This window comes from Sciurus carolinensis, chromosome 5 (assembly GCF_902686445.1).
Source record: "Sciurus carolinensis chromosome 5, mSciCar1.2, whole genome shotgun sequence".
Taxonomy (NCBI): Eukaryota; Metazoa; Chordata; class Mammalia; order Rodentia; family Sciuridae; genus Sciurus; species Sciurus carolinensis.
This window is the reverse complement of record NC_062217.1, coordinates 80,520,866-80,536,525: the sequence shown is the minus strand read 5'-3', so window position 1 is coordinate 80,536,525 and position 15,660 is coordinate 80,520,866. Positions and strand designations below refer to the sequence as shown.

General features: G+C 36.5%; 1 protein-coding gene across 1 annotated transcript in view; it reads left to right on the top strand.

Annotated features, from left to right (window-relative positions):
• Window positions 1-4,913: 4,913 nt before the first annotated feature.
• Window positions 4,914-15,660, top strand: part of LOC124985162 (ankyrin repeat domain-containing protein 18A-like) — a 33,900-nt gene continuing 23,153 nt past the window's right edge. The window contains exons 1-6 of the mRNA XM_047553623.1: window positions 4,914-5,325; window positions 6,294-7,101; window positions 9,242-9,348; window positions 10,665-10,802; window positions 13,049-13,107; window positions 14,321-14,342. Coding sequence (XP_047409579.1) covers window positions 7,027-7,101; window positions 9,242-9,348; window positions 10,665-10,802; window positions 13,049-13,107; window positions 14,321-14,342 — 401 coding nt within the window. The 5' untranslated portion in view covers window positions 4,914-5,325; window positions 6,294-7,026. The remainder of the gene's footprint in view (window positions 5,326-6,293; window positions 7,102-9,241; window positions 9,349-10,664; window positions 10,803-13,048; window positions 13,108-14,320; window positions 14,343-15,660) is intronic.

The following is a 15,660-nucleotide window of genomic DNA, read 5'->3' as shown; positions in this document are numbered from 1 at the left end:
ATGCAAATCTTAATTTTCAAAACTGTACTCCAATAAAAACACATCAAAATTTATTCCATCAAAAGACAGTATTAAACAAATTTAGTTAAATTTCTAGTTGGTTTTTATGTACATTTCATGAATCAGGATAGTTACAATTCTACTCAATAGAATAAAACCACTCAACAGGTAATGGCAGAATAGTGGGTTTTATAAGGGAAGTAAAAGGAAGAAATGAAAAAAAGTATTTGATTGTTTAGTAAGTTTTTCAGGTTGCCGTTTTGTAAAGTTTAAAACATAGCAGATTTCCTTCTTACACTGGGTCAGACAAACTGGAATTACTTCTTTCTAGGAAGATTTTGTCTGTTTGGGATTTATCTGCTTCCTTGATGCTTCAGTCTGATGATTTAGCATTTAACATGATTGACTCCATTTTAATTTGATCTGGTCAATTGGGGCCAAGTCCAGGAGCTCAGTCCAAAACAATGGCCTTCCACAACTTTTGTTTAATACTAATAAAATGTGCTGACTCTAAGGGAAGAATACAAGAAGGGCCAATGCCAAAGAAGGGGCTGAAACTAGAGATAAAAATTATTTAAAACTATGTTGCGTTTCAGAACTCACTGTATTTTCAAACAAAAAGAATTTTAAATATTTTAATTCCTAAGGCATTTATAAGTAAAACAGAGCAGAGGGCTGTATTTAATGCTTAGTTGGTAATAGCAACTTTTGTATAGGAGAGTCTGAAATTGAATATTGCATTAGGAACATTAGAGAACTGCTTCACTTTCACTAAATGACTATTGACATCCTGGTGTTGAAGGTCTCTGAAGGTACTAATAGATACTACTTAGAGTCAATGTAAGAGAAATCTATGAAGTAGTTTACCTTTGTATTATACATTAAGAATGTCAGGAAAATACACAGATGAATGGCATGTCTTATCAGAGTCACTTGTGAAATCTTAAAAAGGTTGGAGAGCAAAAATATTTAAGTCTACATTGTTCTTACTTTTATTTATACTCTCAAAAGATGTTCCATCTGACATCTCATCACTGTTATTTTTTCTCTTAAAACTGTAAACCTCGTTTTAAATGAGAACTCTTCTTAAATTAGTAGCTAAACATAGATATAAATTTGAACAGATGGTAAAATGCAAAGACACTCATTGCGTCCTTAGCTTAAAAAGGTCTATCTATTGCATGATGTGAGAGCCAATTTTATCCTTTCACCACCAGCTCAATTAGAAGTAGACAGTATGCAGCACAAAAATATTATATTTTTTAAATGAGAATTTAACCAAAATGTCTTGCAAAGTCCTTTCCTTTTGTTTTTCTAGCAGATATAATTGGTATTTCAGCAATATGCATTTGGTGACTCAAGTCTGGGAATAAGATGCAGCAGAAGATATCACCTTGGAGGTTACTTTCTGGAACATTAATCATACAGATCACCCAAATACTAGTTTGAGAATTTATCTATTAACTCCAAATCTCAAGAAATGATATGACTTTTCTCAGTAACTTTATGACTATTCTCAAAGTCTGCTTATCTTTTCTTTTACTGCCCAGTCCTACTATCACACTTTCTTCCCCTGAAATATGATCATGATCCTAAGTATCCTAATGGTCTGGTTATTGAGGTCCCTGCTTTACTCCTAACATCCCTTCCCTGCACTAGGACACAAAATTTCAGAATACAAAAATGCTTATCTTATTGGTACATTCCCTGGGTAAGGGTTTTCATATTAAAAAACAAAACAAAACAAAACAAATACCACTATTTCTACTTTTAAAAAAGGAAGAAATACAAGCCAGCATTTAAATTTCATCAAAACATGTAGAAAACTATAACTGTAGAGTGCAATGTTTAATTCTGAAATATTTTGTGCTGTATTAACCTTTATTTGGATGCTCTTTGTTAGTGCCTCATATTATCATGTACAATAATATATATATTTGTTTGACTTTGAACAATCCAATTCGGTCTCTTGTTTGTATAACAAAGAGAATCTCCTGGCATTCCTGGTTTCTAATTTTAAAGTTCAGCAATTCATTTGCATTTTTACTGAGGTTATCCTATGGTTTAAATTTACCTTAAAAAACACTTTGAGTTACTTTTGTTTTGCTGCTACAACTGCTGTGTCTTGTATCCATTGGCATTGATTTTCCATAGACGAACACCTGCATGCTACCTGACTTAGAGAATGAATTTATTGTTTCCATTGCCTCACTGGTAACCAAAATTTCACACATAATAATTTTTTTGGCCCTTAAAACAATCAGCCTACACTAAAAAATGCCTATTCCTTCTACAAAGCTAGTTTTCATTTTAAAATAAATGTATTCCTCCATAGTAAGCTTCATTTACTAAGTAAGCCCTAACCAAATTTTAAGTAAGCAAATGTTATGTACTCTCATCTCTTTGAGCATGTTTCTCCCCTGTCTCTTATCTAAACAACTATGTAAAACCCTTTTAACTCTTCAAAACTCATTTGAGTCCATAAAATTGCTTGCATCGACAACATTTCCAAGTATCAAAGCTTTCATGTTCTTATTGCAAACATTTCAAACCAGTTCTTTCTAAATTAGGTGAGGATAAACAATATTAATTTACTTAGAGGTAGTTTAACGGTTTGTTAACCTCAATTTATTTTCATTTACATAGTTTCAGAAGTTTAGAAATTCTCTAGAAAATCAAAATGGAAATTTTCACAGTGAAAGAAAAGACATATCCCAGGAAGGTATGTGTCCACCACTTACAGGGTCATATAAACACAGCCCTTAGAATCATCTGATTCACACCATGTGGCTCGGTTTTACCACTCCTTGGTGTCTATACCGAAGAATTAAAGTCATCAGATGACAGTAACACATACAAACACACAACTGTCGAACTATGGACCAGCGTAGGTATCCATCAACAGATGAATGATTAAAGAAAATGTGGTATGTATACACAAAGGAGTTTTATGCAGCCATTAAAAAAAAGATGAAATCATGTAATTTGGAGGAAAATGATAGAACTTGAAACCACCATGTCAATCCAAAGCAGCTAAACTCAGAATGTACAGCTGCATGTTTTCTCCTATAAGTGGAAGACAGACAGGAAAAAGGAAAAGAAAGATGGGGTCGGGTTCCCTTGAAAATTAAAGGGAGACCAGTGGAGCAGAGGAAAGGGACCAGAGAGGGATGAGAGAGGAGGGGAAGAGGGACCACAGGGGAATGATACTGGCCACATTCTGCTGTTGCACTGTGTGCATGCACAAACATGCTACAACAAATGTCACCATCATGCACAACTACAGTGCACCAAAAACGACAGAAAGAGGGTGGGGGGAAGGATTTGTGAGTTCTCTGATTAAAAAAAAAAAAAAATCATCTGCTTCAACATCTGAGTTTTCTAAATGGAAAAGCTTGTGCCCCAGAGATCAGGGTTATCCATCATGTAACCTACAGCGCCACGTAGTCTCCCTTACGGAATTCCTGCATTTCATTTCACTCCTTACCTCTGAACCCACAGATTCCCTAAACTCTTTTACATACCAAATCTTAATAGTAGTGTTTCTAGATTTTCATGACAAGAAACTGTGTGTAGAGCGAGTTTTTAAGGAAAGCGTTATGAGTAGTTTTACATTCCGGGAGTACCTGGGATTTATATTGCATCTAACTAAATACCAAACAACAGATATTCTTAGCATTCATAACATCCCTAAATAAGTTGAGGACCATTTTTATGTCCATTTCTTGGAGGAATAAAGTTGCTTACAATCTTGTGGCCTATTTATCCCTCATATTAAATTTCTTTTGTCTAAAATTAAGTCAGGTTTGCCTTTGTGGAGATAAGAAAAGTTAAATTTAGACTTTGTATACAATGCTATATTCAAAAGAAATTACATATTATATTCAGAAAATAATTTAAAATTCATGTTCTAATTATTTTTCTGCATATGCTTTAAAGCTAGTTGCTACATACACTTAAACAAATTAAGAATTATTCAAGTGGCATATACATTGTAAATGAATATCTCATTTAAGAATCAAATAAAAAACATTCAAAAATGCAGTTAAGGACTGGAAGGAAAAAGCTGTAGTTTTCACCTGCAGATCTACAGCAGGAGTTGCAGAGTAGGGATTATCCAATTCTTCACTTATTTTTTGAATTGTATCTCTTATCTACTCGGTAATTAGATCCAAAAAGGAAAAAGCAAGATCCAAAGCAAAATCAGTACTTTGTTCCATTTTGCCTCCAACTCTTCTTATTTCCAGAAGTTTTACCTGGGAGTAAGTAGCACGGACAGTTTGAGTTCTACTTCTGCTCCACCTAGTCCCCCTGCAACTCTGTGAAGAGTCCAAAAGCAGGGGAAGGTATGGTAGGAGTACAGCAGGGAGTTGAATAACGTCAATTAGTAATAACTCGAGCAGTAAATTCCTAGAAATACTCTGCACAAGCCCGCAAAGTCTGACGCTGGGAAAGCCCCCAAACAACCTTTAAAGCAAGGGAGAGTTGGGACGGTCACAGCCGCCCCATTTATTGGTGTGTGTGTGTGTCAGGGGTCCGGGGTTGTTTGGTTTTAGTACTGGGGATTGAACCCAGGGGCCCTTAACCATTGACCCACATCCCCAGCCCTTTTCATTTCTGCCTCTACTTTTATTTTGAGACAGGGTCTCACTAAATTGCTTAGGGCCTCACCAAATTGCCAGGCTGACTTTGAATTTGCCAGTCTCCTGAGCGGAGTCCGCTGGGATTAGAGGCTTGCACCTCCACCCGACAGGGGCTCTGGATTTTTAACTGGGGAAAGTGGAATGAATTTGCTCCAATGAGGGAAGGGAGGCGAGGGGAAGTCTGAGCTCGGCCACCACAGCGCGCCGGCTCTGCAGGGCAGACTCGGATCTTCTGCCGCGGAGATTTCTTCCGCCTTCGGGAGCCGACTGAGCACGACAGAGAGCAAGAAGGTCGGGCGTGGAGGGCCGGGGTCCCTGGCGGCGGGTGGGAGCCCGGCCGGGGGCGGGAGCTGCAAGGACGGCGGCGACTCGACTTCCTCGGCCGTCCCCGATGCCGGGCGGCAGGGCCAGCGCGGGGGACTGAGCGTGGAAAGGCGCCTCGCCGGCCAGCTCAGTCTCCAGGGCCAGTGCTCAGGAAATGCCTGGTCCGCGAGGAGCCACCCACGTCGGAGGGCCCGGCGACCCTGGCCGGGTCTGTGGCACTCAGCGGCCAGGGAGCGGCGCCCGACTGCCACACAGCCACCTGCCCAGAAGGCGGCGAGACAGGCACCCCGCGCTCAGGACCTGGATCACCTCCGGGAACAGACTCCAGGCGCTGAGGATGAGCGTTTCCAAAGGCTACGTGAGTGACCAGAGGGGAAGGGGGCTTTATAAATGTATAGCTAGTCTATTTTTATTTGTTCTCCCAGATGTAGATTATTCAGTAGTTCATTAATAATAACACTATAATCAAAGAAAATAATATGCACGGGTTATGATTTTGAAAAATGTTTGAGAAATATAAATATAAATGGGACCTTTGAGATGAACACATTCAGAACAATTTCTTACCATTAAGTCATATTTAGGTTACTGTATTTTTCACATTATTCACAATTTTTATAATTTGAAATGGGACAAATCAATATCTATTTTAAATTCACTGGTTTATAAAATAGTTGACATGACTTGAAGGAAAATCTTGCGAGGACTACGGGTGTATTGTTGTAAAAAGCAACTTCCTGAGCTAGGAAAAAAATAGCTATTTTAAAGTAAGAAAAACAGTTTTGTTGAAATTATAGCGGATGACATATGTCTTTTAATATGTTCTGGTTAAATAGTTGGTTTTTTGTTTGTTTGTTGCTGAGGATGATTATAAACACTGGTTTTGGTAGCAATGGTGGTGGGAGGAAATTCATGAAACAAAGAGAACAGCCTTGAAGACCTCAGTAGGGTATGGTTAATACAAACATCCTTGAAGGAAGCATATGACACTCCTAAGAAGCTTCCTGATTTCTACCCTCTTTGTACTTCCTGAGTCATGGCTCTAGCCTGCTTTCAAGTAAAGACTGAGGTCAACACTTGAACACACTGAGGAACTGATTAGGGGCAAGAAGTCCATGTACCAACCCACCCCAGGAATGGCTCCCTGGTATCTCAAGACCTGTGGCAGGGTCACTGGGAAGTGAGGACAGGGTCTTTAAGCCAACAATCCAGCCAGATGTTCAGGAATTGTGTCACAAGGGACACTGTGGACTACCTGTGTGCCAAACACCTGTTCCAAGACATTCTCAACGTTCCTCACTAGTAATTCTGGTTTTACATCTGTAGGACTCTGAACTTACAAGGTCAAGAAAATCCTCAAGTCTGAAGACCAGAGTGCCCTATGAACCCAGAACCAACTTAGGATACACAAGAGCTCTCACCAGCCTAAAGAAAGAACCTGAAGGTCAAAAGAGCTGGGGAATAGCAGCTGCTGGATTGTACAGTCACACAGAAACAGAATAAGAGACAGGAACTCTACTTAAGGTTGCAAATATAGTACTTTTTCATGGAGAATTGGTGTCGGATTGATATCTGGCCAGTTGCCTTTAACAACCTTGGAGAAACAGGCAACTTCTGTTCCAGAGAGGACAGAGCTGCTTTTCAGTCAGCACCTTTCTCCACTGCACCTCACTCAGCAAGGGCCAAGTTTGTAGATGGCAACCCCTGAGTCTCCTGGGAGATGCTCTGCTCCACTCTGTCACACTCAGCTGAGGATGCCTGAACTTCTTTCACCAAATCCTTCTTTTTAGCCTACTGTCTTTGAAATTTTCCTGTAGGATTATTGTGTCAATCTCTAAGATCTTCATAAACTGCTCAATTGTGCCTTTTTTTTACTCGCCTGTCAAGTTTGCGGAGAGCTTCAGCTCACAAATCCTTGGCCAGAAAACCCTGCTGGATTCCAGTGAGTTCTTGATTCAAATCTTCCACGTGGTCAACTCTCCTCTCCACTGACTTCTTCAAATCTTTCAACTTCTTCTTTTCAACTTCTTCCTCTGGACTGTTCTTTATTCCAAATAACATGACCTGGCGACCATTTTGTATTCCAAGTGCTGAAAATGGTGTTTCCATTTCCTTCAAAGGTTTTCCCTTAAATGTGAGTTTCTGAAAATCCAGTGGAATCCCTATGGCCTCTTCAACAACCAGGACCAGGTCCTGGACAATAGGTTCACTGCTGCCTTGCATGTGGGAACATGAAGGTCGTACATTCAGGGTTGTGGGTGATGGTCACGCAGAGCTCAGCTGCTGCTCTTACCTGGGTTCTGTTAGAGCCACCTCTTCCTCCTGGGTCACCTCGGTCACCTCCTTGCCCCCGGCTCACTTCCTGGGCCTGGTTCACCTTCTTGCTTGGGTTGATCTGGGACACACCCTCTTCACCCTGGGCCTGCAAGTACCAGCGCCCCTAGTGGATTGGTCATGTCTGCTGGCTGCACTCCAGACAGATGGACACTGAGAGCAAGGCAGGTTGCCCTGGGCCTCCAACTGGTGCAGCTCCCCACCAGGCTGAAGGGCACACCGTGAGTGACCCAGCTGCTCCAGGTCACCTCACAACTTCTGCTTGCCTCCCTGCTCCACCAGGCCCACACTGGTTGATCGACCCCCCTAGTTTTAAGATTAAGAATAAATATCACTCCAGTCACAATGGCAATTTTTTCAATATAAGCAAAAATAAGTGGGCGAGGACGTGGGGAAAAAGGTACACTCATACATTGCTGGTGGGAATGCAAATTGATGCAACCACTCTGGAAGGCAGCATGGAGATTTCTCAGAAAACTTGGAATGAAACCACCATTTGACCCAGCTCTCCCACTCCTTGGTCTATACCCAAAGGACTTAACATAAGCATACTGCAGTGACTAGTCTAGCTTAATGCTAGACTATCTCCCTAGATCTGTTATGTTTCTGGGACTCTAGCTTAATCAGTTTATCAGTTTTAAAAACTGAAAACCATGTAGTAAGAACATAGAGGGGGGATCCTCTTAATAACTTAGTGTCAGCATTCTGTGCAACTAAATTCTTATTAAAATAATAGTCTGGGAGAACAGTAAACAAATGGAGTGTTAGTTCATAGATGGTGTTGGAAAAAATCTTGAGATGAAGATATTATGAATTTTTTTGTATTACATTTTATGATCTCATTTTTGGGTAAAAATTGATATTAAAGGAAAAATTTTACATGCAAATACTTGCATTGTACATGATAGTTTGGAAACATCCACAGCAAAGATAAAATCAAGGGCTTCAGACTAAATGTAACTCATGGATATTTTTAATTTGCCTTCATTCATTGAGTCAACATTTAAAATCCAGGTGAGTTAGTGTTTTTCATGATGCTAAAATCAATCCATGTAGATTAATATAAACTTTTTGTTGATTCATAAAATTTTTGAAATAATAGTTTCAAATTGTAATTAAAATGGAACCAGAGTGAAATAGAATCTAAAAAGTAGATGTGCACTATGATAGTTATAATAATGAGAATCTAGGGTTATCATTTTAAGAGTGAATATATTTTGTGTTGAACTTTCTAACAGGTAATAAAAACAAATTTCATTTTCTAATAGAAGCAAATGAAGGAACCAGTTAGAAATGAAATGAAAGTTATTTGAAGCCTCTTTTAATTCAAAACCCATTTCCTTGGTGATCCATTTGGAGCAGGAGTGCCTGACATTGGTATCTGGGATACTGACATCATAAATAGAATCAAGTGAGTTAGTACCACATGGAGGAAGCTTCCTTCTTATTGGAAAGCTGTCAGAGCTATCTCCCTGCAACTCTTAATTCCTCCAGTGTGACTGTTTGATACACAAAAAATGGTCAAATTGGTATTAATAATGGCAAAGGACTTTAATACTGGATATACAATGAACAGTTTTATAATGTTTTCTCTAAGAATGGATCAAGGAATCTTTACAATGAAGTTGGTATTATTTGAAAAGTACTCATTCTTTGGAACATAGATGGATAAACCGTACTCTAGAAAAGAATATTTAGCTCATTAATGCAATAAAATACTTAAATTCTTTACCTTTTATATTTTGGGGTTTGGGATTATGGAGATAAAAGACTTAGTCCCTGTCCTCAAGAAGTTTTTGGTTCAGATGGAACCTGCAAACACACAACTTCAAGATACCATAATACTATGATAGAGGCCAAGATCTCTGGAACCTGGTAGGTCTTTTATAAGATTTCTGCTTCAGTTGAGAAATTTTGTGAATTATTTTGTTGTTTTCTAGGATGGGCACATGCCACTTTTACTTGCACTGAAGCACAATAAACAAGAAGTGGCAGAACTTTTAATTCAGAATAATGCAAATATACATGCCGTCGACAATGATAAAAGGTATAATAGTGATATTTTTTGAAGCTTGTAGAATGATAATAAAAATTTAAGTAAATAATATTAAATTAATGGGAAGAAGAATATTATAATTATTGGGATAAAGTGAAATATATGAACATGAATCACCTTTAGAAAAGCAATTATTTGGACTAGGAAATACAAATAACATTATATAGTATGATTCAGATTTCATTATAATATTGGGTGATGTTTGTCATTTGTAATCTGAGTTTATTGATCGAATCATCAACCCTTTAGCCAAAGGAGTTTCACATTAGTTTCATCAGTTTTATAAAGTATGGGCTATTTGTTTACTTTTTCATTCAATACCGAAATGCTTAACCTTTTATCATATTTAAACTTCTGCTTCTTTGTATTTTTTCTTTAACAATGCTCTATTGAACATAAGTAGGCATTGAAAATCATTTACTTTTGGTTGACCCTTTGCTTTAAACTACTTTCTTTGAAGAACATGGATTTTTGGTTATCTCTAAGTAAGTATTAATTACTATTGTCAGATTATGTTCAATTCCCCCTTTTCATTTCTAACATATTTTGATGGATGTATTTTTTAATTGACCTAAGCAAAGGGAAATAAGGTACCTTTATTGGGATAAATATATGCTAATAAACATAAGTCATATGTGGGTAAGAAAGAGACAAATGATAGGTTTAGATCCAAACATGACTGGTTTGAATTCCTACCTTTTCTAATTCCCAGGTGTTTCACCTTGGAAGCATTACTCATCAAAAATATGTTTCCTGACATGAAAATGTGGTTAATATATGCTTGAAAGATGGTTGGAATATTACATAGATTGCATCGATTTCAGTGCCTAGCAAATGCTTATCATCATCATTACCTGAATCTGCAATGACTCTTATTATCACTGTTTTTATTCCTATTGTTAAGCCAGCAAATAAACTTTTACTTTATAGTCATAACTGAGAGTTATAACATATTACATTAGACTAGGGAAAAAATGGATCATTCTTCATTTAGATCTTTACCTATCTCAGCTAAATGACCTCATCATAGTTATTGTCCATCAAAGGACTTCAAATTTGCCACTTCTGTTTATGTAATACCCCAGTGGGACGAGAGGCTTCCTGTTTGGTTTTCCTATTTGACTTGGAGGTAATATGCAAAGACGAACACTTTAAGATACTTATGTGTGTTAGTATATGTAAAGGTTTAGTTCTACACAACTAAATTAAATTGGTAAAATATATCAAATTATCTGTTTAAATAACTATATTAAAGACAATTCATTATTTAAAGTACCTAAGGTGAGGTTATCTCTTTGTTATTTTAGGACTGCCCTCATGCTGGCTACAAAATATGAAGCAAAACATATAATTGAGCTGCTTCTTCATGGATGTATTGATACCTCTGTGAAAGATCAGTTTGGAAAGAACGCGTTATCTTATGCTATTGCTAGTTGTTTCAATGTGTAAGTGTCTACATTAAAATACTAATTAAATGGAGGTTCAAAACTATTACAACTATTGCATCTTACACATTAATGACATTTCATAGTTAGGTATGTTTGGAATGCAGTGAGTTAGTCCACTTCTTCAGTCTGGACCCCTGCAAAAAGTCTAGAGTAGTTAGAAGGAACAATGTGTGCAGGATTCATTTCAGGACCTCTCTGTCTCTCTCTCTCTTTCTCAGTCTTGTTTTTCTTTTTCTTTTTTGCTAGGGATTGAACCCAGGGTCTCAGGCATGGTAGGCAAGCCCTCTAGCACTAAGCTATTCCACCAGTCCCTGTCTCAGGACTTTTAAAACCTTTATCCTTAGGAATCCCAGCAATAGCCATTACATTCCAAGTATAACCCCTTCATGTGGGGCAAAAATAGCATCATATCTTTGATTTTTCCTTTTGGCTATTTGGGTCATGCAATGTCAGTTTAAAAGAAAATCTCCTTACTTTTGCTGTGAACTAGCTGTTCACACATTCTCCTTGAATTTCTCTGAGGAGTTTCTTATGTCTAAGGAAGAAAATTTTCTTTCACCAGAGGGTGGGAAAACAAGGACTTTCCAGTCATTCTTTTGTTTCTGTCCATTCTGTCGCTGCAGTGTTGCATTAGAAGTAGTCCTGCAGTCTGGTAACGATTAACTTTAATACTAGGTTGTCCTGACTGATCCAGATCCCTGACTCTTCATGGTAATACCCACTTAACTTAAAAGCCACAACATTTTTTCCTTTCACATGAACATTAGTTTATATCCTCAGCCATTGTTTCCCAGTAGGCACCTGCTTTGGTAGCTGGATTCCTAGCTTTATCCACCCCATAGTGAGCACAACGATCCTGCCCTTCAGCTTACAACCTAGACCTTCATGATGAGTGGTCCTTTGAGGCTTTTGTTTGTTATTTGGCCAGCACATGTCATTTGGCATCATTCAAAACTATGGGATAGCCTCAAAAATGTTACAGAAAGAGTTGAGATTTCGCTTGTCTTTTTAACAGATCTGTACCACAAAGCCTCATTTTATCTTGTGAAGCACATTTTATTTGGTTGTGGGAGGCTCCAGGTCAGTTTCCAAGTGAGGGTGCCAGCTTTCAACTGGTACCTCATATGATTTGTTTTCCCTGTGAATGAAAATTTACCCAGCTATTTGGAGCTGTGCCTCATTTTTCAGAATATTTCAAATTCTTCCTCAAAAAGAAGACAGTAAACAGAATTCTCAGAAACTAAAGTAGATTCATTGCATCTAAAAGAGTTAAGTCTCATCATGACTCATCAGTATCCATGTATAAAAGAGGGTTTTTTTTTTCAAGTTAGCTATAGATCAACATGGAAATTAAGCCTCACTCTGAACAAAGATCTGCTGTAATAGTAATACTCCAAGCCCAGTGATTGATTAGTTTCATTACAGGGAATATTTATGTCATTCAATTATATTTAAAAATAAATTGAGTTATAAATGATTAAATAACTGATTTGTCCTAAATAATAAAGCACAGAGACTATCACTGCCAGTGACCCAATTTAAGACTCATTAGTATTTGTTAGTAATTATAATATTTGATCATTAGAACCTGTGAAAAATTGGATTTTACTCAGTTTCAAACAGAGTTCAACATTGATGTACAAATTATTATTCCATTACTTCACTATTTCTCTCAGCATGGTTTATATTCTCTCATTAAGTCTTCATAACAACATGGTGAACTAAAGCAGTACAATCCTTATTTTTTAGAAGGAGAATTTGAGTTAAGAGAAATGATGTGTGTAAGAACAAAGAGCTATTGGTTATAGAGAGAGGACATTTTCTGAGTTCAGGATACTTTCCTTTATGTCAGGCTAATTTAGTTAATGTCTTGAGTCTTGAGCAGGTGAAATTAATTTCACCTTACTTTATTCTTCTTTGATTACAACTTATGGGTGCAGTGGCACATGTTTCAACCCTGGCTACTTGGTGTGCTAAGGCAGTTGGATCACATGAGCCCAGGATTTCAAGACCAGCCTGAAACCTCATCCCCAAAGGAAAACAAAACAAACACCCCCTCCTTAAACAATATAAAAGTGACTGTGGTTAATAACCTGTAGTGAGAACTTGCACATTTGTAATATATGGGGAAAGTACTGATATTAACTTTGATGCTATCTAAACACTTTTCACAATTTGTTTGGTTAGTATTTCTCATATCAGCATTGATACTAATTTCATTACTTTTTCATACATTGTAATAGGAATATAATTTTGGATCATACTAATGCGGAACATGCACATATGCAAACCAGGAAAGCAGGTAAGACTTCTCAAAAATTTTTTTTTTCTTCTAAATGGATACAGTATTTTTACTTTTTTATCTGGTGCTGAGTATGGAACTTAGTGCCTTTTCATAGTGAATTACCCTTAGTGTTCCTACCCTACATAAGAAAGAGTAAGAAAGTTTGATCACAAAGGAGTGGAAACAAATCAATGTGTACATGGCATTCATATTTTTCTTAATTTTCTTCTTAATATCCTGTAATTTAGAATTAAGTAATTGTAGGAAATTTATAATCTGAAGTTTAAATCTGTGCTTTCTGAAAAAAAAATTTCATTATTTAAAATTTAGGATCAGAAATCTTACCTGTCTTTAATATTTTAAAATTAGTATGTTGTATATTGCTTCTATAGTGACATTATAATAAATCAGGCTTGCTTTAAAAATGGACACTTTTTTATTATAAATATTGACTCCTATTTTTTACACAAATGATTTCATTTCACTCTGACATTTCCATTCAGGGATATTATTCTTGAATCCTATCTATCCTACCTACTTTCTTTCTCTCCCTTCTCTCTCCCTCCTCTAGTCTTCTTCCTCTTTCCTAGTCATCACTTCTATTTTTAGAGTATCCTTTTATTTATTTATTTTCCAGATTGCACATGTAAGGGAAAACACATGATACTTGACTTTCTGGTTTATTCTGTATAATATGATAAATGCCCTTCATTTTCCACTTTTTTCCCCCTCTTGGACTTGAAATACATCATTTTATCCTGGTTTGTTTTTTAAATTTTCAGTTTAAAAATATGTGTTCTTCTTATAGGTTTGCCTGTATAAGTTGTTTGACCATTCTCTCTTGTAGCTTTCAATATTATTTCTGATTTTGTATTTTTGACAATTGTATATGATAATATGATGTGGAGAGTTTCTTTTCTGGTCAGGTTCATTTGGGTTCTAAATGCTTTCTGTTCCTGGATGTCAATATCTTTCTGAAGACATGGTACATTTTCTGGTATTATTTTACAGAATAAGTTTGCTATGCCTACAGTCTGTACCTGTGCTCCTTTGTATATACCCTTGATTCATAGTGCATTAATTGCCTATCAGTAATATAATTGATATCCAGTGTAGAATAATCTTCAGGAATGATCACAAAGGATTGCTTTTAAAAAATGATGTCATTATTTGTACTATTTTATATTTTCTATTGTTGATAACATATTTATTTCACCCTTTTCTTTTTTAGAGAGCAATGACTCTTTAATCAGGTATGATTTTTCCAATTAAAAAAAAAGTAATGACATTAATGAGGGCATGCAGACAAAAGGAAATAAAATTTGGTGGATATTCTAGTCCTAGCCAGACACCATAATATGTGCTTAAAACTTTCTTATAGTCATCACAGCACCTTTGAAAGAAGCTGTGCTCTTATAACTCATTAATCATTGATTAAGCAACTATCATTCAAACAAGTTGACTAATGGGCTCATGATCCCATAATTAACAAGTAGCTGGCCTGTGATTTGGTCATAAACCTGATTGATAAAATCATTCTATTGCCCTTTCCCATAGATTGATATGGACCTATGTGGCACAAAGGATCAAAATCCAGGTCCATATCAGATGAATTCATGAATTCAAATTTAGTTGTCGGTACTTTTAAATTAGACATTTCCTGAAAATTGTGTTTATAATTGAAGAATTTGTGCTAATATTTTTGAAACTTGCAACAGCACACCATATATTTTTTAACTTCAAACCTTTTGGGGCAAATTTCACATAGCTGGGGTCATAGGAGCAAGCATTTTATATAAGCAAAGTCAGGCAATTATTGGTGAAGAATTATTTTCACGAACATGAAGAATACCTGTGACTTGACTATGATATATATGAATAGTATTAATTGCATTAATCTTTTAAAACACCTATTTAGAGAATAGTTTAATTGATTTTTCTAGTTCTTGATTTCTGAGTTTGATTTTCCCAACAGGCTAGAACCCCTGTCTGGTTCCATAAACATTTTTCTTTTTTCATCTTTTTTGCTTTTTCCATGGCTGTAATATTTTCTTGAATTTTTTACACTTTCTGTTCTACTTTCCTTGGTGTTTCTTTTGGATTTTTAAAAAATTACATTAGCTGTGTACCTCTTTTTTTCTATAGATACAATCAAAATCACAGAGAATAGCAGAATTTTAAAGAATCTTAATAATTAGTCAAAGAAGTCTCTAATACTTCAAAATATTTTAAGCATTCTTCCCAAATGGTTGTTTTGATGGATAACCTGAAGCTTAAATATATTAAGGATATTACCTGGTTGTAGAAAATAACAGCAATGAGATTTGAACTCATGTTCCTTAATAGTAGGCCAATCCTCTCCTACATTGTCATATCACATATGAGAGTTTCAACAATAGAATAGGAGAGTGAGTCTAGTGAACCCAAATATGAATGATCAGAAGAGAATTAGTAAGTGAACCTGGAGGTAGAGAATCATAATAGAACTAACAGAGGGAGGGCATGTTTGAAGAGGAAAAACACTGAATTGGGTAAGAATCATTGTTTTTCCAAAAGAGATGAACATGTTGG